Here is a 27,541-nt window from a genome sequence, read left to right on the forward strand (position 1 = left end):
CGTGAGGCATCAGACTAGCTCTGCTCAGCCTGTCGGCAATCACGCTGGACTTCCCCGGTATGTGCGTTGCCACTAGAAAGCATCGGGAAGAAACTGCCCACTGCCACACTTGAAGTGCCTCTCTGCAAAGGGGATACGACCTGGGTCCTCCCTGCTTGTTCAGATACCATACCACTGGCATGTTGTCTGAGTGGATTGCAATTGTTCCATGATGAAGAAAGCCCTGAAGTGCTTGCAACGCTAACAGCACCGCTCTTATCTCCAAGACATTGACATGCAAATGGGTCCCGTGCTCTTGCCACGTGCCTTGGACTGTCCTGCCAAGATAATGCCCCCCCCCCACCTGATCTGGGAGGCATCCATGGTCACCATGGCAACTGGAGAAGGAAGAAAGAAAGGCATGCCTGCGTTGAGATTGCTGGTCTGAAGCCACCAGCGCAGATCCTACTTGCACTTGTCTGTAATAAGAATAAGATAAGAGAGCAGGAGATGCTGTAAGGACCATTGGGCAAAAAGTAGCTATTGAAGAAGCCTCATGTGTATTCTAGCAAGAGGAACTAGCATAATCGTGGCAACCATGGTCCCTAACAACTTGAGGACCACTTTTGCCTTGACTTTCCTCAATGGCAGCAAAGCGTAGACCTGCTGCTGTAAAACCTGAATTCTCTCTTCTGGTAGAAAGGCCCTCATGAGCACAGAGTCTAATTCGGCGCCAATAAAGGTAACACTCTGCGAGGGCAACAAGGCAGACTTTTCCCAATTCAGAGCAATTCCCAGACTTTTGCACAACGCAATAGCGGCATCCTTGGTCTGTAGCAGTAGATGCCTGGTGGTGGCAGACAGGAGCCAGTCATCCAGGTACGAAAACACTTGGAATCCCTGACATCTTTAGTGAGCCGTTACCACTGTCATGCATTTAGTGAACACCCTGGGGGCTTTGGTGAGACCAAAGGGCAGGGTGCGAAACTGAAAATGACTAGCTCCCAGCTGGAAGCGTAAGTGACTTCTGGATGCCCTGCCCATCTTGATATGGTAGTAAGCATCCTTGAGGTCGATGGAGCACATCCACACATCTTTCCCTAATAATGGGAGAACTGACTAATGTGACCATGAGGAACTTGGACTTCTCTACATGAAGGTTCAAATGGCTGAGATCCAAGATGGGTCTCAGGTTCCCTGTTCGTTTTGGCACCAAAAAGAATCTGGAGTAAGCCCCTAATCCTACTTGGTCTCCGGGGACAGGCTGGATGGCTCCCTTTGACAGCAACTTTTGTACTTCCAAAGTTGCGGAATCCCTGTGAATGGGTGGAACGTCTGGGATTCTTTTGTTTGGAGGGGGATAAAAAGAAAGAGAATATGATAACCTCTGGAAATTATCTCCAATACCCACTCGTCTTGGGTGATGTCTCGCGAGGCTTCTGGGTATAGGGAAATGTGACCCCTGACTGGCACCAGAGATGCACAGTTGGGCCTCCCCTCAGGAGTGCTGGTAGGGAAAACCACAAAAGGAATCGCAGTCCCCCTGGTTTTGTTGACCTCCTCTGCCTCTAGGGTGGCATCTACCTGAATTTCCACCTCCTCCTCTGCTTCTGGAGGAGGAATCACTCTGTGCGTCGTGAAAAAACCTCTGCGACTTTCTGAACCACATTTTTCCACCCTTCTGGCCCTTGGGGTAAGGTCTAGAAGGCAGTGAAAAATGGACTCACATGGCAGACAGGTTTTTTCCTTCCTGCTCGCACCTAGAGAGAGTGTCCTTCACCTTGGTTCCAAATAAGGATGAACCGTCAAAGGGGGCGATGGTGAAAGTAAACTTGAATGCCTCCGTGAAGTTGCACAGGCTCATCCAGGAGTGTCTCCCAAGAGAGACTCCAGAACCCGCAGCCCTGCTCGCGCCGTCGGCTGCATATGAGATCAGCCTCATGGAAGAGATGGTAATGAAATTTAGGGTAGACATCTGAGCACTGACCCTTTGAACCACAGCATCAGAAATGTTACCCTGTAGAGAATCTCCCAGCTCTTTTAGGAGATCTCTCTGGAGCCGTGTAAAATGCAACAAATAGTTCAGCGACCGGAGTGTAAAGGCTGCTGAGGAAAACACATGCTTTCCATACCTGTCCATGGCCCTAGACTCCTTGTTATGTGGATGGATGGTAGATGAAGTTTCAGCAAGTTCCTTCTTGGTGGCTGCTGCCACCACCATGGAATCTACTGGCACGCCTTTCTTAAGAAAATCCTTGTCTGGAGAAGCAGACAAAAACTTGTTGGGTCTTCCTAGGGACCGGTTCCACAGTGTCTGGAGTTTCCCACACTTTCCGACAAACGAGATCCAGTAGGAGAAACCCAAGAGGAGGAAGGTTGAGACCCGAAGGCCTTCAGGAACACCGACTTCTCCTCAGAAGGAGATTTGGAGGGCCAGTTGTCTCTCTGCCTCAACATTTCCAGGATATCTGAGAAAGAGATATCTTCAAAAGATTACTTGGGGGACCCTTCTGACTCCTCGAGGTCAGTGTCAGACGTGAGAGACTTATCTTGGGAGTCAAGGTGCTTCCTCTTGCACACTCTCTTTCTGGGGTGGCTCCTCAGGCAAAAATTCCAGGGACACCTCAGAAAGTTGGGGACCACTCATGGAGGTATCCTGAGGTCTTGGGTCTCCATGGATAGAGGGTGATTCGAGACTGATACCGGTGCTGGAGGGGGCAGAGTGTCGGTGGCGTAAGATGCAGCTGACGATCTGGCCAGCACGTTCCTCGTGACCTCGAAAGCTGAACCCCACCGGCTCCGAAGGTCGACTGATTGTGGAAGATATGGTAGTAGCCCTCGGAGCTGAAGAGATGAGGTCCAAAGCAGACATTGGATCCAAGCTCACCCAAGCCGAAGCACCGAGAGGAAGACTAGGAGCCAAAGAAGATCGATCCGAGACCTCCCTCTTGGGTCTGACCGGTGAACCAATAATCCTGGACCCCATGGACGGCGCCGAGAGGCCAGAGGGGGCTACTGGAACCAACCTCACGGCATCCGACAGAAGCGACAGCTCTGGCTGCGAAAGCCGAGAAAGGCTCAAAGGAGGAACAGCCCAAACAGTAGGGGAGGATGGGCTCCGGGTCCGACTGGGCCGGAACCAAAAACAATTTTGCCAGCACCAATGACTGGAGCAGTTTCTGCACCACTCTATTGACATTGTCATCAGAGAGGGTCCGAGAGGACCTAGAGGATAAGGTCGGATATCTGGATCTCCCTACATAGGGAGACCTATGAGACGGAGAAACCGGTCGAGGAACTGGAGATCGGCTCTGAACTACAATATCTGTCACTGGCTCCGAGATGCTGGGAGCCGATAAGAAGTAACAGTAGTTTTAGCAATTTTCTCTGGCGGCTCTGAGGAAACTGATGGAGCCGGAGAGTGCTTTTTTGAAGATTTTTTCTCTGATTTCTTGTCCGGTTTGGAAGGAGATCTGGAACTAGAAGACCTCTTCAAGTCTTCTTCAAAGGAAGGTTTCAGTAGTCCTTTTAACATAAGCTTGTTCTTCCTCTCTTGCAGTACATGGGGACTGAAAGCATGGCAGAACAAGCAGGATTCTTGGAGATAAATAGCACCAAAGCAGTACACGCACACTGAGTGCCCATCAGTTAATGACATCTTGTTACTACATTCTATACACTTTTTAAAGCCCGAAGGCCTGTGATCTTTGGGATCTTTAGACATGCTGACAAGAAAACTCCACACACCACACAAGGGAACATAGGAACACCTTTGCACCAAAAAACAAACACAGAAGGGCGCGGGAAAACTAGAGCCTCTAAATGAAACGGCATAGACTGCGGGCAACCACAAGGAGGACTGGGTACCCTAATTTAAACAGGCCTAGCCCAGGAAACAAGAGACTAACACCACAGAAACAATAAAACGCCAACAAAAAGGAAAACTACAACTGGACAGTAGGGAAAACAAGGTCCGCTGACTGAAAAACGGGCCTAGCCCGTGGAGACAAGGGGCGAACAGGATACCAACAGGCCAACGGAACCAGCCACACAACCAGCAGAACAACACACACAAGGTAGCTATGAAAATAGCTTTTTGGTCAACAAATTGCTTGAATTTAGAAGAAAAATTATACTTAGCCACGGCCAAGAGCGAGACTACATCTGAGCGTAACGAGTGGCAAACAAGATCTGGGATGGGTACGTTGCAGTATGGGATACCTCTTAGCCATGAGTCAATTGAAGACTTCGAGCTAGAGTGTGGCCGAGTCGGAGCCGAGGTTCGGCTCTGAACCCAAGGGTAAGAATGTAGGCGAGATTGGACTACATAACATCCATAAATGCATTTATAACTGCTTTGGATTCTGAACCAGCAAAAGCACTAAGATCAGGCAAATGTCTTATGAAGGACGTGATTGTTCTCAAGTTGCTGTCTGAAAAAAGTACAGTTGTGTACACTTACCATAAATGTAGATGTTCGAGTGTATTCACTGTTGCAGTCATCACATTTGGGTTATTTGCCTGCAGGTAGCCCTTAGTCGGCCTGAATACCAGATTCTTGGGATTTCTGCGTCGGATGCCATCGCTTCTAAAACATGCAGCTGACGCCATTACATCATTTTTTTCTTGCCTCAGATGTCAGGAGCCCCCTAAATAGGAAACAATTACATAAAGTGTGGAACGCCCCCAGCAAAAAGCAAATACCAATGATATAAGGTATGCCAAACAAAAAGGATAGGTAGAAGTAAAGAGACGTCAGGGGGCTGGAGGGAGTGTAACCAGGACTGCAACAGTGAATACACTCGAACATTTACATTTACAGTAAGTGTACACAACTGTACTATGTTCTTCATGTTTCACTGTTGCAGTCATCACATTTGGGTTGATTCCCAAAGCTGAGGATGGGTGGCGACAGTCAAGAAGCATTAGGGTTGGCATGCAGGTCCTGTAAGACTGCTGTAGCAAATCCAGCTCTGGATTTAGAAAAGATAGGTAAGTGGTAATGCTTGGTGAAGGTGTGTACAGATCTCCAGGTTGCAGCTTCCAGGATGTCCCTGGCAGGGACTCCCCTGAGAAATGCTGTAGAGGTTGACGTAGCCCTAGTGGAATGTGTTCTGATCCCCTGTGAGGCAGGTTTCCCATAATGTTTGCAGCAGAAATGGATGTAGTGTGCTATCCATGTAGAAATGGTTTGCCAACTGCCCCTGTAGCCAAACTGACTAGCAGCTGGTCAGATTTTCAGAAAGGTTTAGTCTTGTCCAGATAGAACCTAAGTTGCCTGTGCACGTCCAGGGAGTGCAGGATTCTTTTCCCCTGTATACTGAGGACTAGGGAAAAAGGTTGGCAATGAATGGATAGGTTTAACGCCACACTAGATACCACCTTTGGCATAAATGATGGGTTAGTCCTGAGGGGAACCCTGTCCGCTTGGAAGATAATGAAGGGTTCCACGGCCATAAGGGCCTGCAATTCAGACACTCTTCTTGCTGAAGTGATGGGTAGGAGTAAAGTTGTTTCCCAGGAGAGGAATTTTAACTCTGTTGAAGCAGCAGGTTCAAAAAGCTGGAAGCGCAAGTTTTTACCAATACAAAGTTAAGGTCCCAGGCTGGAGTGGGAGCTCTCCTGGGGGTCTTAAATTTCTGGCTCCTCTCAAGAACTGTTTGACCAGAGGATGAGAGAAGAAGGGTGGCTCAGTAGTATAATGAGCTGAGATGGCAGAGGCATGAATCTTAATTGAAGAGAAGCATAGGCCTTTGTGGAACATTTCTGTTAAGTAATCTAGTCTATGAGGTAAGCTGGACACATTTGTGTCCTTTCCTTGAGACTGGCTCCAAGAACAGCATCTTTTCCACTTTTCTGAATAGGATTTTCTAGCAGTAGGCCCCGAGGCATCCAGGAAGACATCCATAACCAGTTTACTGAGGGTTCAGGGGATAAACCAGGCTGCTAGGTTCAGGGTTTGTAATTGAGGATGCAAAATCTGGCCCTCCTGCTGGGATAGCAGGGAGGGGGTCCAAAGCAGGTGCCAAGGTGGAGTACTGTCAGACTGTGCAAAGGTGGGTACCAGTGCTGGCGTGGCCAGTCTGGTGCAATCAAGATTTTCCTTGGTTTGTCTTGTTTGATCTTTAGTAGAACCTACGAGAGGAGGGGCAGAGGGGGGAAGGCATAGACTGAGAGGTTTTCCCATGTAAAGGACAGAGCATCTACTTTCCATGCTTGGCTGTGGGGAGTTCTGGTGCAATATTTGCTCAATTGAAAGTTCTGAGGGGAAGCGAAGAGGTCCAGCTCTGGTCCCCCCCCACCTGTGAATCAGCAGCTTGAATGATTTGGTTTCCAGTTTCCACTCGTGCGGGTCCATTAGATTTCTGCTTAAGTCGTCTGCCAGTGAATTTACTTTGCCTGGCAGGAACTGAACTTGTAGGAGCACTAGGTTGCTCAAGGCTGTGTCCCCCAAAGCCATGGCTAACCTGCAGAGTGGGTAGGAATGGGTTCCCCCCTGCTTGTTTATGTACCACATAACTGTGGTGTTCTCTGTCTTTATCAATAGCTGGCCTGAGAGAATATTGCGTTTGAAGGCTGTCAGAGCATTCTGTACAGCTAGCATTTCTTTCTGATTGATATGTAGGTGCATTTGCTTTGGGCTTCATTTGCCTTGAATACCTTGTCCTGCCATGTTAGCACCCCATGAATAGTCTGATGCGTATGAATAGTCTGATGCGTCTGTTAGGGTTTGGGCGGCAGGGGGTAGAGTGAAAGGGAGTCCTTTGTTGTGGTAGCAGGCCTCTGCCCACCAAAGAAACTCTGCCCTTAGGCAAGGAATGATTGTTTCCATGTCCTGAGAAAGTTGATATCAAAGACTTTTAAAGTACCACTGAAGTTTCCGCATATGCAGTCTTGCATATGGAATTAGTAGAATGCAAGAAGCCATGAACCCTAGGGCTTGCAGTATTTTTCTTGCAGATAGCTGGGTTTTGGTGGCCAATAGATTGAAGTAGTTTGTCAAATACATTTGTTTTTCTGGAATGAGGAATGCCATCTGGAAAGTTGTGTTCAAGCTTGCTCAAACAATAAAAATGTGGAACAAATGATAAGGTGGAGAGAGCAACACCAAAGCAACAGCAAAAAAGAAAAAAAAGAAACAGTCTCTCCACACCGTCAAACCAAATAAAATTTATTAAAAAACGACAAAGCTTTCAGATATAAAAAACATCTTTTCTCACTGGGGAAGGACTTTTTTTTATAACCGAAAGCTTTCTCGTTTTTTTAATAAATTTTATTTGGCTTTACTGTGAGGAGAGACTATTTTCTTTTTGCTCCCAGGAATACAATCTGTTAGCTTGGTACCTGCTGTGATTTCATTTTGTTGATGGTATACCACAGCGAAGTTAGAAGTCTTTTTACAAATGTCAGGTGCTGGAGTAGCAATTCCTGACTGTCCGCCTGAATCAGGCAATCGTGCAGGTATGTGTAAATTTGAATTTTTCTCTGCTTGCAAAATGCAATGGCTGGAGTTAGGCATTTTGTGAATATCCTGGGTGCATTAAATAAGCCAAAGGGAAGTGCAGAGAACTGATAATGCATAGAGCCTGCTCTGAAACGTAGGCATTTCCTGCAAAATTCCCTTATGGGGATGTGCAGATAAGCTTCTTTTAAGTCTAGGGTGGCTAGCCAGGAGTCCTTGGCTAGCATAGGAAGCAGCTGTTAGAGAGTAAGCATCTTAAACCTTGGAACCACCAGGAAGGTTTTAAGAATAGACAGATCCAGGATAGAGCGCCAAGGGTTTTCTTTCCTGGGGACCAGAAACAGTCTGGAGTAAAAACCTTGTCCCCTATGCTCTGCTCGGACAGGTCGAATAGCCCTGATACAGAGAAGAGAAACCACTTGCTTTTGGGCCTCTGCCCACTGGTTTGGGGGAAGGTCTGGCAATCCGCTTGGGGTTGGCAGTGAATGGAAGTAGAATATGTATCCCTGGGATACAAAGTTCAAGACCCATCTGTTCTGGGTGATGTACTTCCAGTTTTTTGTATGTAGGTCAAGTTTTCCTCCTAAGGGAAGAACTAAGGATAAATATAAGTAAAATTGTGAGATTTTACCATAGGATGTTGGCTTACTACTCGCTGTTTCAGAGGTGGGAGCACTCTATTGCTAGATCTGTGCATACCCTGAGACTGTAATCATGGTGGTATGCTGCCCCTGGGTTAGGACTGAGAAGGTCTGGGAGGGACTGGAAAGGACCAGTTTTTTGAAGGCCACTGCCTACTGAATCTAGGTGCCTGTACCTGTAGGAAATACTTAATAATTTGCATAGATTTAGCTTTTTCCACCATCTTTTTGAGGACGACTTCTGCTTTATTGCCAAACAGGCGTTCTGATTTAGTGGTGCATCTAGTAATTTTGCTTTGACATAGTCTGGCAAGATATGTTCCTTAAGCCAAGCATGCCTTCTAAGAACAGGCCCAGTGACAGTAGCCCTGCAAGATGCTTCTAAGGCATCAAACCCACATTGCAAAGTATGTTTTCCAACTTGGTTAGCGGAATGCATTAACTCTTGTAAATCTTTATGTTTTGCACAATCAGGAATCAACCTCATTTTCTGTTTAATTAGCTCCATAATATGTTCCTGATACTTTAACATAAGAAACTGGCAATTTAAAGCCCTAATGGCAAGAGTAGCAGAGGTGTATATCTTCTTACCCCATCTATCTAAAGGCCTAGAGTCCCTGTCAGAAGGGGTAGGGCTTTTAGGTATTGTAGCCTTAATGCCTTTAGGTCTCTGGATCTGCAGTAGGATTCTTAAAGAGAAACTTGTGGGAGTCAGGTACTCTGTAGTACCTGTCAGGATTCCTGCCTGCTGGAGGCAAGGTATCAGGGGGTAAGGCTGGATTCCAGGAAGACATCATCTGCAATCTCCAAAACAGGGGGTATAGCTAGAGGCCTGTGCTGAGGCAAGTCTAAACATTCTCTTGAGTCTCTTTTTGGGCTGTGGATAGTCATGGCATTCCCAGCGGAAATGCTCTCTTAAGGTATGCAAGGTTTCACCAAAGGAAAAGTCCTCTGGAGGGGAGGCAGAGGGGATGAAATCCTCTGCATCTGAATCCTCATAGGTAGATAAGGGAATGTCCTGGTAATCAGAGGGATCAGAGTCATCAGGGTCAAGGTCTGTAGAATCAGAAGGAAAATCAATCCTTTGTCTCAGAGAAGGGGAAGGCTGGCTTCCCTAATTAAATTTATTAGGTCTTCAGCCATTCTAAGCATTTGTTTCCGTGGCATGGGAGCTTGAGCATGTGCTTTGGTCGTCAGTTTTCTAGGCAAAGTGCAAACTCTGGGCCTGAGAAACTCGATAGTTTTAGTCAAAAATGGAGAGGTCTGTTTAATACGAACATCAGAAGGTTGGAATACACCCTCAGAAGCCAGTGCATGCACAGCGGCACCGGACCCAGAGACATCCACAGGATCCATAGTCGAAGAAACAACTTGTGGCATACTGGACTCAGAAAGGGTCTCAGCAGAGGCCTGCGATTCTGAAGAAGCAGGTATCAGGGGCTGCGAAGACACCTCACTGAGTACCGGCCTATGCGGTCTGTCTCTGTCTTTAGACTTATGCTTTTTCGGACGATCGGTAGTCGGATGGCTTATCAAAGCCATTTTGGAATAAGGAGAATGAGAACAAAAGAATTTAGCAAAAAAAATAGCCCAACGACGAATAGTTCGGGCATGGAACAAGGCACAAAACTGACAGCGAGGAACATCGTGGTCTGGGCCTAAGCAGATGACGCAGTAAGAATGAAAATCTCTGAGGTATTTGCTTTCCACAGGCCAGACAATTAACTTTTTCTGACATCGGTCAGAGCAAGAAAAAAGGATCCCCAATGGAGTACTTATCTTTTAAAAGACTTCAGGTCTGAAACTCGAAAAACAAAAATTGCAGAAGGCGGCCAACCGGCACTTGTGAACTGCTTCTGCTTCGGGCACCGCATGGCAAGAAAGACTGATGTAATGGTGTCGGCTACATGTTTTATACCCATGACGTCCTGAGGTCATGGAAGAAGCGACGGCATCCGATGCAGAAATCCCAAGACTCTGGTACTCAGGCCGACTGAGGGCTACCTGCAGGCAGATAACCCAAACGTGATGACTGCAACAGTGAAAAACGAAGAACATCAACACTTTGATTCTGAGAATGCAATACTGGCAGCACAAGTGGAGACTAGACTGACTGTTCTGAATATGAAAGATGGGATGGGGCACTACAACCAATAATTATGTGTATGGAAACTCTCTAGCCATTGGAAATTATTTGTTACAAAGTGCACTGAGTTTCCACTTTGTCATGTTCCAAGATATATGCCATCTTTTACCTAGTGACTGTCACAGCCTTACTTTGAGAGTACATATCACTTAAGTCCGAGGCAAAGGGGTGGGTGTTATTAAAATGCAACTAAAACACAATGCATATAAACTAGTATAACGTAATGCTTAAAGCTGAGAATCTTAAAACTATTCTTTTCTTAAAAAGATTTCAACTGATGTTAATCAACATGACAAATGATTTGCATAAAATTAGTTTATTCTATATATACAATATAAAATTCAATGTTGCTCCATTTTCGTAGAAGCAAATTCACTACTTCCTACCATCCACAACACAATCAAACAGAAAACTTCATAAGGAGCATGAGCTCAAATCTACATCATAGCAAGTCTGTCACTAAAGACTGCTCCTTAAATCATATCAAAAAACGAGAAGAACCTTTAAGTTAATCAAAGATGATTATGGAAATAAAAGTAAACACTACATGCAATAGTCAAATTTTCTAAGTAAACAGGATTTTTCAAGAGAGACTATTTTTACTTACACAAAGACTAAACTAGGAGAAAATAAAACCTGCTTTTAAAAAATACTGATGAATTCAAGCTTACTAAAAAAGCGCAGAGATGTAGTGATGCACAAATACTTGGTTACCTTTCAAAACTATAACCTGATGCAGCAAGTTCAAAAGCAAATTAAATTTAATGCACATGCTGTAATTTAGTGTTATACTTCACCTTTAGCATCTCTGCTAGGTGCTCCAAGCCAAGGCCATGAAGAAATAGATCCAGATCACCAAAGGCTCTAAAACAGCTGCAAAGATATCAATAAATGTTATATGCCATAACAAAAGCAAACCATATATATACATCTGTGTTCATAGGTAGTTACTAATCCTTAAGTCCTCGGAACCACTGAGGAGCCTAGTCCAAATTCCCAGTTGCTTTCGAGCACAGGCTGGCTAAGTGACTTGCTCAAGGTCACACAGTAAGCAAATGAGGCCATCAGACCCTGTACTAAAGGAACTACAGCTCACAGCCTTAACCCTCTATGCCAACTGCCACACTTTAAACTACACTACCCTACATGGGACTGAAATCCACAATCCCTGGGTTAGGAGGCAAATGCCTTATCCAACAGGCAATTGAGGCCTTAACAGTTCCAGGACTTGACCATGCACACTTCTCACTTATACTGTGCAAAGCAATCGATTTACAGGATGAGCAACAGAAGCAGTCGACTGGTTGTCTTTGTAATATTTATTTCCTGTTTATAGACATACACACGTTTACCTTTGTAATGTTTATATCCACATATTTTATACATTTATATTATATTACGTTACAAAGGCACACATTTAACATGGGTAAGTAAAAGCATGCTGCTTACTAACACTCTACATTTTCTCATTTTGAATAGACATAGTTATTGTACGTAATAAAACCTAGAAACCTATAACTGCTACACACAGATAGATATTCTTTTCTGCTTTTTGACTTTTTACTGTTAACATGCCCTGCATTACTCTCCTGTTCTAAACTCTATTAAGCAGAAATGCTTTAATATAACTTCTGGAGTATGTTGAAAAAAATAAAATAATTCAAATTTTTACAAAACATGTAACTAGAATAAGAATAGATGTTTGAATATAAAACATGTCAAAGCACAGACACAAAAAGTAACTCTCAAGTGAAGTTATTACCTAGCACTGTAATCTTTCACTATATCAGGAGTACTGCTCAAATATCTGAAGATTGCTTCCTCTTTGCAGACATTCTCAGGTTTTACTGAAGAACTTGAAGTCACAGCAAGCAGTGCAAAAACCTAAAAGTTAAAACAAACATTCTAACGGGCTCCAACAATGCATCAGAATATTCCAATACCTTACAAGAAATGCATTAGTCATTTACTGACGCAGACCAGCTACAAACATACTGATAGGATATGGTGGGATACAGATCAAGGACAGTATCTCTGCACAGATACTAGGTATTCTGACCACCAAAATGTTTGCCACCACTACCCCACTGACAATAGCAACATGCTACATGAAACATGGGGGAAAAAAAAAGCTGTTGGGTCACATCTTGCTGAGTGAGATATTTTGGAGCAAAAAGTCTTCACTAATATGATAGAGGTTTAAATGGAGATAAACAACTATATAAAGACCAACCTGCAAAACATTCATGTGTGCATGTAAGCTAAATGTTGGAAATGCATATAATATAAGTAATAGCTTTCTATCAAAATAGCTACTCTGCCCTTATTATTACGGAATGTAAATGGCCTTACTTAAAGGTACAGACAAAAATCATAGTGAATTATTTTAAATAATGCAGGGTATAAATAGTAATGGTGCGGGAGACGCATTTTAATAAAAATGAGCATGTGAATTTGACAAACAATGGATTTTAGGATGGCTATTCTGTAGAATATCGGGAACAAAGGAAAGGGGGGAATAAATAATGACTGCAAAAGGGGCAACAGCAGTGGTGGAAGAGTGAAAAAACACAATAATGGTAGATTTGTGGTAATAAGGGGCTACTGGCAATGGAGAAAGTACAGTTGTGTACACTCCCCAAAAATGTAGATATTCGAGTGTATTCACTGTTGTAGTCATTACATTTGGGTAATCTGCTGGCAGGTTACCCTCAGTCGGCCTGATTAACACAGTCTAGGGTCCTGCGTCGGTTGCTGTCCCTTCTTCCATGACGTCAGGGGTATAAAATACGCAGCCGACGCCATTTTCATCATTTTTTCTTGCCCCAGATGTCAGGTGCCCTCCAAATGGGGAGCAATGTATGTATCTGTATATATATACATATATATATATATATATATATATATATATATATATACACACACATAAATGTAATTTAGAACACAAAAATATACCTCCAAATAAAAGCAAATACACCAAAAAGGCTTTTGAGCATAGTAAAAGAAAGAAGAGGTATAGTAAGAGAAAAATAGGTGGCTGGCAGGTGGGTAAACCAGGACTGCAACAGTGAATACACTCGAACATCTACATTTATGGTAAGTGTACACAACTGTACTATGTTCTTCGTGTTTCACTGTTGCAGTCACTGCATTTGGGTAGAATCCCAAAGCTACGGTTGGGAGGATGGAATTATACAGCATTAGGAGAAGCTATAAGGCCCTGCAGGACAGCAGTGGCAAAGCCTGCTCTGGATTTAGAGAAGAGAGGTAAATGGTAATGTTTGGTGAATGTATGAACTGAGCTCCATGTAGCAGCTTCTAGCAGCTTCTAGAATGTCTCTGGTAGGAACCCCTCTGAGAAAGGCTGCAGAAGTAGATGCAGCCCTGGTGGAATGGGATCTGATCTCTGTGGGGACAGGTTTACCATGATGCATGTAGCAGAAACAAATACAATGGCTTATCCATTTTAGTCTGCTTTGAAATAGCCTTTCCCTCTGCCCCTGCAGCAAATGCCACCAGTAATTGCTCAGATTTTCTTAGAGATTTTGTCCTGTTTAAGTAGAATCTTAGTGGTCTGTGTACATCCAATGAATGCAGAATCCGCTCACCCTTGTTCTGTGGATTTGGGAAAAAGGTTGGCAGATGAATGGTCTGATTAAGAGCCACACTAGATACCACTTTAGGCATAAAGGATGGATTGGTCCCGAGAGCTACCCTGTCTGGGTAAAAGATAATAAAATGCTCCACTGCCATGAGAGCCTGTAGTTCTGAAATCCTTCTAGCTGAAGTGACTGCTAATAGAAAAGCTGTCTTCCAAGAGAGAAATTTTATGTCTGCAGTAGCAGCTGGTTCAAAAGGAGGTAGGGTACGGTTTTCAACACAAAATTGAGGTCCCATGCAGGAGTTGGTGCTCTCCTGGGAGGTCTCAAATTTTTGGCCCCTCTGAGGTACTGCTTTAGCAGGGGATGAGAAAAGAGGGGAGGGGCTCTGTGCTGTAATGAGCTGAAATGGCAGAGGCATGAATTTTTATGGAAGAAAAATATAGGCCCTTGTGAAGCATCTCAGTTAAAAATTGCAGAATCTGAGGAATATTGAGCATTGCTGTGTTTATTCCTTGTACTTGGTTCCAAGCATAGAATCTTTTCCATTTATCAGCATAAGATTTTCTAGTACTAGGTCTTCTAGCCTCCAAAATGACATCCATCACAGGTTTGCTGAGAGATGTAACTGGTGAAATTAGTTGATTAGCCAAGCTGCAAGATTCAGAGTTTGGAGCCAAGTGTGCATAATTTGATAGTTCTGCTGAGACAGTAGATAAGGTGTCTGAGGCAGGTACCACAGAGGAAGGTGTGACATATTGCGTAGGAGCGGGTACCAGTGTTGGCGAGGCAAGTCTGGAGCAATCAGAATAATTTTTGTTTTTTCCCGCCTGACTTTTAGTAAGACCTTGGAGAGCAGAGGCAGAGGGGGAAAGGCATAGACGGATAGGTTTTTCCAGCTGAAGGATAGAGCATCCACTTTCCAAGCTTTTTTTGTGATGAATTCTTGTGCAGAATTTGTCCAACTGATAGTTTTGGGGTGAGGCAAAAAGATCTATGTCTGGGCTCCCCCATTTGCGTGTCAACATGCTGAAGATTTGTGGATCCAGTTTCCATTCGTTTGGGTCCATAAGATTTCTGCTTAGTTCGTCTGCCAGAGTATTTTTCTTTCCTGGTAGGAACTGAGCTTGTACATGTACTTGGTAAGTCAAGGCCATGTTCCACAAAGTCATGGCTATTCTGCAAAGGGGGTAGGAATGGGTACCCCCATGTTTGTTTATGTACCACATGACTGTGGTGTTGTCCTTCTTTATCAGTAGTTGTCCTGGATGAAGAGAGTCCTTGAAGGCTGTCAGAGCATTCTGTACAGCTAGCATCTCTTTCTGGTTGATATGTAGGTGCATTTGATTTGGGCTTCATTCGCTCTGAATGCATCTTCCTGCCAGATGCACCCCCCCAAGCGTAATCTGATGCGTCTGTAGTCAGGGTTTGGGTGGCAGGGGTTGGAATGAATGACAGTCCCTTGTTTTGGTGACAGGCCTCTGCCCACCATAGGAACTCTTGCTGCAGGCAAGGAATGATAGGAATCATAGTTTCCAGGCTGTGAATGTTGACTCCATAAGCTTTTTAGGTATCACTGAAGTTTCTTCATATGTAGTCTTGCATATGGAATTGGTAAAATGCAGGAAGCCATGAACCCCAAGGCCTGCAGAATTTGTCTTGCAGATAGCTGGGTTTTTGTGGCCACTTGTTTGAAATAAGTCATCAATTGAATTTGTTTTTCTGGCGTGAGATTAAGTCATTTGGGCAGTTGTATTCAAACTTGCACCCAGGAATGTAATTATTTGAGAGGGTACCAGTTGTGATTTCTTTTCGTTTATGGTGTACCCTAGACAACTTAGAAGTCTTTTTACAAACGTCAGATGCTGTAGAAGTGTGTCCTTGTTTTCTGCCTGAATTAGACAATCATCCAGGTAAGGATAAATTTGAATGTTTCTTTGTCTGCAAAATGCAATTACTGGTGCCAGGCACTTTGTGAAGACCCTGAGCTCAGTAGATAAGCCAAAGGGCAGTGCAGAGAACTGATAATGCAAATAGCCTGCTTTGAAGTGGAGGTATCTTCTGCAAGATTCCCTGATTGGGATATGCAGGTAAGCCTCAAGTCTAGAGTTACCACCCAGGAATCCTTACCTAGCATAGGCAGTAACTGTTGTAGAGTAAGCATCTTGAGTTTTGGAATGTCCAGAAATGTATTTAGAATGGATAAGTCCAGAATTGGACGCCATGATTTGTCTTTTCTGGGTACCAGGAAAAGTTTTGAATAAAAACCTTGTCCCTTTTCCTTTTCTGGTACTGGTTGAATAGCCCCCATATTCATGAGGTACATAACTTGTTTCTGGGCCTCTGCCCAATGATTTGGAGGCAGATCTGGCCATACATTTGGCATTTGCAACGTGTGGAAATGAGATCTGTATCCCTGTGATACTATATTTAAAACCCACTTGTCCTGGGTTATTAGATGCCAATTTTGTGCATGAAGTGCCAGTTTTCGCCCCAAAGCGGTTGCCAAAAGATAAGTGCTTGGTGATGGCAGAGGAAAGTCATTGAGACTGTTTACTGTAGGGAGGTGCCTTGTTACTAACAGATTTGGAGGTGGAGGCACCCCATTGTTTTGTTCTGCAAGTTCCTCGTGACTGAAACCTGGAGCCTTTGGAGTGTCTGGGTTTGACCTGAGCGGCTCTGGTGGGTACTGGTAAGGACCAATTCTTAGTAGGCCAGTGCCTACTGAACCTGGGCTGCTGCACTTGTAGGAAATCTTTTACAGTATGCATAGATTTAGCTTTATCTTCCATCTTTTCAAAACTTCTTCTGCCTTATTACCAAATAGACTGTCCTGTTGTAAAGGAGCGTCCAACAATTTTGCTTTAACATGATCAGGCAGATTTTGCTCCTTGAGCCAAGCATGCCTCATCACAGATCCAGTTACTGCGGCCCTGCAAGAGGCCTCCAAGGAATCTAAACCGGCCCTGCGAGAGGCTTCCAAGGAATCAAAACCGGCCCTGCAAGAGGCCTCCAAGGAATCAAAACCACATTGCAGAGTATGCTTTCCAACTTGTTCAGCTGAATACAATAAATCCTGCAACTCTATTTTCCACACAGTCAGAAATCAACATAATTTTCTGTTTACTTAAGCCCATGACATGCTGCTGCTATTTAAGCATATGAAATTGACAGTTTAAAGCCCTGTTTGCCAAGGTTACAGAGGTGTAAACCTTCTTACTCAATCTATCCAGCGCCCTGGAGTCTCTATCAGAAGGGGTAGGATTTTTAGCTGTAGAGGCCTTAACGCCCTTGGGACCCTGAGAAATGGTCACAGGGTCAGCAGTAGGGTTTTTAAAATGGAATTTGTGGGAGTCAGGAACCCTGTAATATCTGTCTGGCTTACTAGGAGCCGGAGGCAGGGAATCATGAGCCATGCTGGATTCTCAGAAAACATCAACAACGTCTAGGACAGGAGGTATAGCCAAAGGCCTACGCTTGAGGAAGAAGAAAGAAATCCCCAAGCCTCTTTTTAGATTCTGAGAAATCCCGACTCTCCCAGTGAAAGTGTTCCCTTAAGGTATGCAAAGTCTCTCCAAAAGAAAAATCCTCAGAAGGAGAAGCAGAAGGGATGGATTCTTCTGCATCAGAGTCCTCATAAGCTGAGATAGACAATTCCTGATCAGAAGAGGAATCAGAAGAAATAGAAACCTGATCTGATGATTCAGTCAGTGCCTTGCCTAGGGCCTCTTAGAAGGAGAGGGATGGGAACCCCTGATCAAGGTAATTAAATCCTCAGCCATTTTGATCATTTGTGTTTCAGGCATAGCAGCCTGTGCACGTGGCCCAAGCGTCGGTTTTCTAGACACAGAAGTTGATTTTGGCGTAGGTTTTGAAGATGGTGTCAGTTTAACATACAAATCTTTAGGCCTGAAAACACACTCAGAAGCCGGTGCCTGCTCAGTGGCTCAGGACCCATCTAAGGTAGAGGCATCAGCGGGTTCAATACTTAAAGTGTCTCGTGGCATACTGGACTCCGAATGGGGTTCAGTAGAGGCCTGCGAATCAAAAGTAGCGGGTATTAGGGACTGTGAAAGCGCCTCACTGAGTACTGGCGAACCGGCGACTGTCTTAGGAGAAGTTTTGTCGTCGGTTTTGGACCTCGACGGTCTCTGTCTTTCTTTGCATTGTGTATTCCGGTAGTCAGATTGCTAACAGACGACATTTCTGGACAGTTAAATCTTGAGCCAAAATATTTAGATGCAAAAATATACCGATGCTTAATAGTACGTTGATTAAATTTAGTACAAAACTGACAGCAAGGCACGTTGTGGCCAGGGCCTAGGCAAGGAATGCAGTACAAATGAAAATCCTTACGAGGTATTTGCTTCCCACAAATAATACAATTATTAACCTTTACTGACATCGGTAAGGAGCAAGAAAAAGTCTCCCCAACAGAGTACTTCGCTTTAGGTTGAAGACTTCGGTTCTGAAACTCGAAAACGAAAATTTCATGAGTTGGCCGACCGGCACTTGCAAACTGCTTCTGCGTCGGGCACCACGCAGCAAGACTGATGAAAATGGCGTCGGCTGCATGTTTTATACCCCTGACGACCTGATGTCATGGAAGAAGGGACAGCAACCGATGCAGGACCCTAGACTTTGTTAATCAGGCCGACTGAGGGCAACCTGCCAGCAGATTACCCAAATTTAATGACTGCAACAGTGAAACACGAAGAAAAATAAGTTCTGTACTTAACATAACGTTCCATGTGAGATGTTTATCTCGCCTTTATTCTCACTGATGGGTTCGGAGCTGATCCTCGGCTCCGACACGGCCGATAGCAAAGCTCAAGGTTTGCCAGTAGCTCGAGACCAAGCCCCTTATCCCACAATGCACTGCTGGAATTACCTCAGATCTTGTTTGCTGCGAGTAAAAAAAAAAAAAAATATATATATATATATATATATATATATATATATATACCCTTTTATTTATTTCTACAAGGAAGCACTTCCCAAAGGGGAAGAAGAAAAACTTAATAACCAGGATGGTACTAGCCTTTAAGTCAACTGTCAGCCAGGAGGGGGAAGGAGGGAGGGACGTTAGAATAAAGGCGAGATAAACAACTCATATGGAACGTTATGGTAAGTACATAACCTCTTTATGTGAAGTTGTTAAATCTAGCCGTTTATTCTCAGTGATGGGTAGCGTCCCTAGCACCCTCAATCTTGGGTAGCTCATGAAGTACATTCTTCAGTACCGTGGAACCAAAGGAAGACCTGTCCCTGGAAGCCTTATCTACTTTGTAATGCATGATAAAGGTATGAGGCTTAGACCAAGTGGCTGCAGCGCAAATATTGTCAAGGGGCAATTTAGCTTGAAAGGCAGAAGACATAGAAATGGCTCTGGTAGAATGAGCCTTAGGTTTGTGTGTCAATGGCATGCTCGCATTCGCATAAACAAAGGATATACAATCTGATAACCATTTAGATAAAGTTGTTTTAGCCACTGGATTACCTTTTCTGGCTTCTGAGAAGGATACAAAAAGTTGATCTGATTTTCTAATATACTTAGTTCAGGTTTGTGCAGCATGTATTCCAATTTGTTAGAGTGGTTGGGAAAAAAGACTGGCAGCTCAATGACCTGATTGATATTGGATTCAGAACAGACTTTAGGTAAAAATTAGGGGTTTGTTCTGAGAGATACTCTATCAGCATGGAAAATCATGTAAGGTGGTCAGGACAGATAATGCTTGAAGTTCTGACACTCTGCGGGCAGAAGTAATGGCCACTAGAAAAATAGTTTTCCAGGATAAATATTTGAGATCACAAGAAGATGCTGGTTCAAAAGGGGGAAGAATAATTTGAGACAGCATAAAGTTCAAATTCCAGGGAGAATAGGGAATTTTGACAGGAGGTCTCATGTGAAGAACACCTTTAAGAAAAGTTTTAGATAACTTATGGCCCATAACATTTGAGCCACCAAATCCAAGGTGGAAATTTGAGATGGCAGCTAACTGGACTCGAACTGTAGCAGCTGCTGCCCTTCCTTAAAAATCTTTGTCAAGAATTCTAAAATGGACGATAGCGGAGCTCAGAAAGGGTCAATTTTCTGTGTGTTGGCCCAAATTGAGAACCTTTTCCACTTACTGCCGTATAATTTCCTGGTGGATGACTTGTGAGAAGACGAAGAGAATTTGTCTTGTACCTTCTGAAATTGAATGAAGCCTGGCAATTAGGGGAAGTGGATTAGTGAAGCAGTCAGTTTCAGGAACTGCAGGGAAGGATGGAGGTCCCCTGACGGGTGCATCAGAAGGTCCGGAACTGGGTCCAGGATACATGGATCTTCCAACAGATGATGGTGGAAAAACGGGAACCAAATCTGTTGAGACCAGTAGGGGGCTATGAGGATAACAGTCCTTCCCAGTGATTTTGCTTTCTGTAAAAATCTGGGTATCAATGGGAAGGGTGGGAATGCATAAAGGAGACCCGGGGGCCAATCATGTAAGAGTGCATCTCTCGGGGGATGTCCCGGAGGTGGTATTAGGGCAAATTAGCTTCTGCATTTTGAATTGATGTGGCTGGCAAAGAGGTCGCAGCAAAGCTGGCCCCATTTGCGGAAAATCAACTCCGCAACCTGTTGTTTGAGAGACCACTCATGAGGGAGCAATATCGCTCTGCTTAGCTTGTCCGCTATCATGTTGGCTTTCCCCGGGATGTGCATTGCTAACAGAAAATGCTGGGACTACACAGCCCATTGCCAGACCCTGAGGGCTTCTCGACAAAGTGGGTAAGACTTGGTTCCACCTTGCTTGATCAAGTACCAGACTACTGACATGTTGTCCGTCTAAATTGCAATAGTTCCTAGAGGAAGAGAGTCCTGAAAGTACTGCAACGCCAGAAGTACTGCTCTCAATTCTAGAACATTAATATGCAGATTTGACTCTTGATCCGTCCATGTGCCTTGGGCAGTCTTTCCCTGAAAATGCCCCCCCCCCCCCTATCAGGGAAGTGTTCATGGTCACAGTGGCTACTTGGGGGGGGGGGGGCAAAGGGTCTTCCGATTGCGACATGAAGAGACATCAACCATCACAGAAGGTCTCTCTTGCAAGAATCTGTGATGAGAATCATGTGGTGCATCGGTAGTTTCTGGTAAGACCACTGAGCAAAGAGGAGCCATTGAAGAATTTGCATATGCATCCTTGCGAGTGGTATAGCCAGGATTGCTGCTGCCATCAAACCTAGCACCCTCAAGACCTCTGCTGTTGTAGCTTTGCTCTTTGACACCAGTGAGCTGACGTGTTGGCGGAGAAGTAAGACTCTTTCGACTGGAAGATGTAGAGTGGTGGTTGAGGTATCTAACTCTGCTCCTATAATAACGATATGCTGCGATGGCGATAAGGCAGACTTTTCAAAGTTGATTGTAATGCCTAATTGATGGCAGAGTGTCAGAGTATATTGTGTTGCCTGAGTCAATTGATGCCTGGTGGTAGCGGTGAGGAGCCAATCGTCTAGGCATGGAAACACCTGGAATCCTAGACAACTCAGGTGAGCCGTGAACACTGCCATGCATCTGGTGAACAATCTGGGGGCTGTAGTGAGACCAAAGGGCAGGGCTCGAAACTGGTAATGGTTGGCTCCCAGCCGGAAACGCAGGTGATCTCTGGAGCATCTGTTCATCTTTATGTGATGGTACGCGTCCTTGAGATCTATGGAGCACATCCAATTGCCTTTCCCTAGGAAGGGATGAATGGACTGAAGCGTGACCATTTGAAACTTCTCTTTCTTTACGAACTGGTCATGTCTGCTGAGGTCCAAGATAGGTCTCCAGTCCCCTGTTTTCTTTGGTACCAAAAAGAATCTTGAATAAGTTCCAAATCCAACTTGGTCTGCTGGGACTGGTTGGATGACTCTTTTTTCTAGCAATTTGTGGACCTCTACGATTGCTTGTTCCCTGAGACTGGGTGGAACATCTGGGATTCTGTTTACAGGAATGGGAGGGGTAGAGAACGGTATGAAATATCCTCTGGAAATGATGCTTTATACCCATGTATCTGATGTTATGTTCAGCCAGGCTTCTGAGTACAAAGACAAGCGACCCCCGACTGTCTCCAGAGCCGAACAGCTGGGCCCCCTTTCAGGGGTGCTGGTAGGGTTGACCAGAGAACTGACCCCTGTCACCCTGTTGCTGCGGACCCAGTCTGCCGCATGGGCGGCATCTTCCATTATAACCCCCTCCTCTGCCTCTAGAGGAAGTTTCTCCACGTGTGTCCTAAAAGGCTCCCTGTGCTTTTCGGAACCACATTTCCCCTCCCCTAGGGCCCTTGGGGTAGGGCCGAGTAGGGGTAGAAAAACGGACTCCAACGGCAGATAAGGTCTTGCCTTCCTGCTCACACCTGGTTAAAGTTTCCTTTACTTTAGTCCCAAACAGTGATGAGCCATTGAATGGGGTGTTGATAAAGGAAGACTTAAAGGGTTCCGCAAAGGAAAAGAGACGCATCCAGGCTTGTCTTTGGAGAGCAATGCCCGAACTAGTGGCTCTACTCAAACCATCAGCTGCATAAGATATGAGATGCATGGACGAGTTTACAACCCTGCAGCTACCGTACCCTGGAGAGCATCTCTTAGCTCTTTCAGGAGATCTCTTTGTAGTCTCGTAAAATGGGTTAAGTAGTTCAGTGATCGCAGAGAAAAAGTCGTTGAACTAAACATGCGTTTCCCATATCTATCCATGATCCTAGAATCTCTGTTAGGAGGATGGATAGATGTGGATGTTTCAGACACTTCCTTTTTGGTGGCTGCAGCTACCACCATGGCATCAACAGGCACTTCCTTGGTCAAAAATGACTTGTCCACTGGGGCAGACATGAATTTATTTGGCTTGCGAGGGACAGGTTCCATGGCCTCCGGTGACTCCCACGCCTTATGAGAGATCAGTTCCATGAGCTCGTCGTAAGCAGAGACATCCAAGAAGTGGAAGGTTGAGACCCAAAAGCCTTCAAGAGCACGGACCCGTCCTCAGTAGGGGTCTTGGACTGCCAATCACCCCTCTGACTAAGGATCTCTAATATCTCTGCAAAGGTGATATCCTCAGAGGGGGATCGAGGGGACCCTTCTGACTCATCCAAGTCCGTGTCAGATATCAAAGACTCCTGTGGGGAGTCTTAAGTGCCTCCTCTTGCACAGTCTCTTCCTGGGCACCTCCTCAATGGGGGGATCTGGGGAGGTCTCAGAAGAGCAGGGGACGCCCTGTGGGGGTACTTGAGGCTCAGGGTCTCTACGCTTAGGGGGGCTGGTAGACGGAGTCAGACGCAGATGCTTGAGGGGGGGAAGGCCGAACCGATGCTGACGTTGTCTTGGGAGGCAGGACTCTCCTCATAGCATCGAAGGCGCCATGGCTCCGACGAGGAGTAGATGGACCCGAAAGGGCCGTCCGATCCTCCCACACCGAAACCATGGGCTCCGAGCCCGAGGTAGGAGCCGTGCACATCCGAGCCGAAGCCCCAAGAGGAAGAGTCGGTGCTGACAAATCGGTCCGACTATCCTCCCTGGACCCGATGGGAGAGCATCAGCTACTAGAGTCCTCGGTCGGCGCCGAGGACATCCGAGTAGATGGAGCCGATAACACTGGTGCGGGTATCGGCTCCAAGGGTTCGACAATCATTGGTTCAGATTCCTTTGGCTCCGGGGGTCCAGTACGGCTCAGAGGAGGAGTAGACAAATCCAGTTCAATAGTCTTTGGCACCAACGAGCTGGTTGGGGCCAACAATTTGTCAAGTCCTGGTGCCTGTAAGAGCTTCTGCACTAGCCGATCCATGTCCAAATCCGAAAGGCTGACTGAAGACTTAGATGAATGCACTGAAAGTGCTGACTGGAGCAGAGGAGAAGAGGGAACCTCAAAGACCGGCTCCAATACTGAGAGCTGGCTCCGAATCAAAGGGGCACTCGGTTCCGAGGTCTGTGGAACCGATGACCCTCCCTCTGAAGTTTTTGCCTTTTTTGCAACTTTGGGATCTGAAGATTTTGAAAATTTGGAGGATATGGCAGACATGCTAGTACCTTCATGGCTACTCAACACCTCAGAAAAGGAATGCTGCAGTAATCCCCTGTCAATTAGCTTCCTCCTTCTCTCCAAGAAGACTCTTGAAGAAAAGGAATGGGAAATGCTGCAAGTGTCTTGGAGGTGTTTAGCCCCCAGACAGTAAAAATATTGAATGTGTCCGCCAATGACGGATATTTTCTGCCCACAATCTGGGCATTTCTTGAATCCCGATTTAGGATGGGACTTTTCCTTGTCATCTGACATAGTAAATAGTAGAAAACAAAAGCCAGTATACTGAAACTAATAAAGTGAAGTCTTTACTTTCCTTGTAAAGACCCACACTAACTAAGGAAAGCAACTAAGCCCAAACCGGGCACTATCTATGACAGTTAAACTATACATTTACAAATACAGGGCTAAACAGGCCCACTGAGAAAAACCCTGACTATAAGAAAATAGAGATTATTAACTCTAAATAGGGCTAAAAGGTCCATACAAAACAACTAAGCCAACAGGGCACTAACTATCAAAGTACTGATTCTATTATTAAAATTTTAACACTAACACTCAAACTGTCTATATGAAAATATCTAAGAGAAAAAAAGAAATTTTTTTATCAAAACTTGTCCATGGTCCGAGCTAGCTGGATCACCGAGATCTCTCTTGCTGCGGCAAACTAGATCTGAGGTAATTCCAGCAGTGCATTGTGGGATAAGGGGCTTGGTCTCGAGCTACTGGCAAACCTTGAGTTTTGCTATCGGCCGTGTCGGAGCCAAGGCTCGGCTCCGAACCCATCAGTGAAAATAAACGGCGAGATTTAACAACTTCACATCATAGATTATACTGGCATGTATTTATATTCCGCCCAAAAATGGAAGCAATACATTTACCATTATGCTAAGACCTTTTCATCCAAGTCTATCTGATGATATAGCTGTGGTACTGAGCAGATCCTTGGATCCTGGCCATTCGTTATTCCAATGCCTTAAATTTCCTTCAAGCATTCCCATAATGCCCTACGAACCTCCCTTCAGATAGCTCAATTTTGCGGTCATGTAATCCCATATACTGACACCACTGCAATAACGTACTGAAAATGTCAGACATGTGACAATTCGGCAGGGAGATGGAGGAAGGGAGGAAGAAATGTTGTATCAGGTGGACTTCGATGAAAAGGATCCAGTGTTGTTAAATGCATAACTTTCATATCCTGTTTCATCAGTTTCATCAGGCAAATCCAACATCTGGGACAGACTCCTCAGCTACCTTAGGTGTTGGATGGAAGGCTACCTCTAAGCACCAAAATGCCAAAGGCTACTCTCTCATCCTAGAAATGATGTACAATTTGCAAAGCTTGGAAAAGATGTGAAGCATGCAGCAAGCATCATTAACGAAGGAATTTCTTTAAGATTCCTGCTACTGGCACAGTAGGCCAAATGAGAAGCAATCTGATAGCCATCTGGTTAGAGTCTGTTTTGTAAGTTTTGGCCCATAATGAGTATGGAAGAAATTACACAAATTTAGGAGATTTTCTGAATGATTTGGTAACATGCAGATAAAATCTGAGTTTTCTGTGAACATCCGATGTATTTAAAAGGTACACTCCCTTAGAGTAATTTGGGAAAAATGCTGGCAGGGTGATGGATTGATTAAAATTGTTTTTGGAAGCAGCCTCCTCAGGAATTAAGGATGGACTGGTTCTTACGGTGACCCTATCTTTATGAAAGATTAAGCAAGTCAGAGAAAACAGATGAGGCATGCAGTTCTGATAATCATCTAGCTGATGTAACAGCCACAAAAATATTGTTTTCCAAGAAAAATACAGTATTTCAAGACTGCAGAGAAAGCCGGTCCAAATGAAAACTTTGTTACAGCTTCCAGAACCAAGTTTAACCCCTGTGCAGAATAGGGTCGTTAATGGGAGAACAAAGGAGGAACACTCCTCTGATAAAAGTCTTCCAAAACTTATGAAAGGATAATGTACTACTATGGACTGGAGAGTAATTAGAAAGAGAAGCCAATTGCACTTCAATAGTGGAGTAGCCCAATTCACAGAGAGGAAATAGAAAACATCTACTACGAGATACAGTATGTATAGAATCATATACAGTATGTACAGAATCATTGGTTAGAAGCCCAAATAGAAAATCTTTCCTATTTGCTCTAGATCTCCTGACTGGACTTCTTTTGAAAAGCAGAAAATATGTGGATTACATTCTCAAAAAGGGAAGAATGTCTTGCCATTAAGGGAATTGGAGAAACCATGCAGTTACAACGTGGTTGTGAAGGTCCAGATGAAGCTGACCATCAGGATATAAAAGTAGAACTAGGCACTGATCTAGAATTCAATGGGGGTTCTTTAGGCGAGGCCATAGCATGGGAAACCAGATTTGTCTTGCCCAGAATAGAACAATGAGGATCACCTGCATTTTACAAGATACATTCTAAAGGAACTTTATTATGTGGGGCAAGGGTAGAAAGGCATACAGATTGGGGGGGGGGGGCACTGACAGATTAAAATATTCTTGTGCGACTGTCCCAGAGAGGAACTAGGGCAAAACAGCTTCTGCACTTGGTGATGGAGTGAGACACGATCAAGCTGCAGCAAAGGCAAACCCCTTAAGAGTTCTTGACACACTGTTTGGTTGAGGGACCATTCATTATTTAATAGACTGGACCAGCTGAGTCTTGTCTGTTAGTCAGCTGGATTCCCCTAGAAAGTGATTTGCGACTAGAAGGTGACCTGAATCTAGAGCCTACTGCCACAATCTCATGGACTCTCTACATAGTGGCTAAGATTTGGCTTCCCCTCATTTTCTGATGTACTATACTGCTGACAACAGTGTCTGACTGAACAGCTATCATTCCTGAAAGTAAGAGGATTTGAAATTCCTGTAACAGTATCATCATCTCCAGAATGTTGACAAAGACTAGCCTCTGACCAATTCCACAGACTTTGGACCATCCACCCTTTCAAAGCAAATTCACTACTGAGGTGGTGCCCATATCCCTTAATGACACAGGCAGACTGTTTAAGCGGTCAAAACCCCGCTTGCTGACCCTTATTATAATAGTGTTTCTGCTCACTTTGCTCCCCTCCCTGCCCCCATATCCCACCCACCCCAGCACACCTACACTTATTCTAGCCAAACATCCATCCCATTACAATCACAACCAACCACACCTGCAGCACCAACTCTAACCACACGTCCAGCCTACCATCAACCTCCCACCTCAAGTACCATGATCCTATACACTCTACCTATACTCTTAGCATGCACCCTTCTTGCACATATTGCATCTTACCAAAACACCATTATACCCCCACCAAACAACTTCCACTGCAGAACTACAGTCACCACCACTCATGTCACACCATGGCACTACTCATACACCTCTCACAACAAATACACCCCAATGCACAACCCACTTAAGCTATTGCCTCTACCACACAAACAAAAAGCATCCCTAATGCCTTGCAAACTATCCCTCCACCTACTTAATCACCAACTTCACCCAAACACAAAGCTACCCCAAAACTTAAACTAATTTTCTCATTACTAAAACTAACATCCTCAGCCATAACAATACTTTCCCTCAGTGCATAAATCCACCCAAACCCTGGACCCCATAACTCTTGCACTGATAGTCAGCCTAACAACCTCACCCACTCTCAAATTACATCCAATA

The 27,541-nt window shown here is 44.7% G+C and overlaps 1 protein-coding gene across 4 annotated transcripts in view; it reads right to left on the minus strand.

The window, feature by feature from the left end:
- ASZ1 (ankyrin repeat, SAM and basic leucine zipper domain containing 1) overlaps window positions 1-27,541 on the minus strand; it is a 1,559,240-nt gene that overhangs the window by 918,528 nt on the left and 613,171 nt on the right. For all 4 annotated transcript variants that reach the window (XM_044088717.1, XM_044088716.1, XM_044088719.1 and 1 more), the window contains 2 exons: window positions 11,991-12,112; window positions 11,026-11,101 (listed from right to left, as the gene is read on the minus strand). In XM_044088717.1, coding sequence (XP_043944652.1) covers window positions 11,026-11,101; window positions 11,991-12,112 — 198 coding nt within the window. The remainder of the gene's footprint in view (window positions 1-11,025; window positions 11,102-11,990; window positions 12,113-27,541) is intronic.

Source organism: Protopterus annectens, chromosome 11.part0 (genome assembly GCF_019279795.1).
Source record: "Protopterus annectens isolate FY-2018-M chromosome 11.part0, PAN1.0, whole genome shotgun sequence".
Lineage (NCBI taxonomy): Eukaryota > Metazoa > Chordata > Ceratodontiformes > Protopteridae > Protopterus > Protopterus annectens.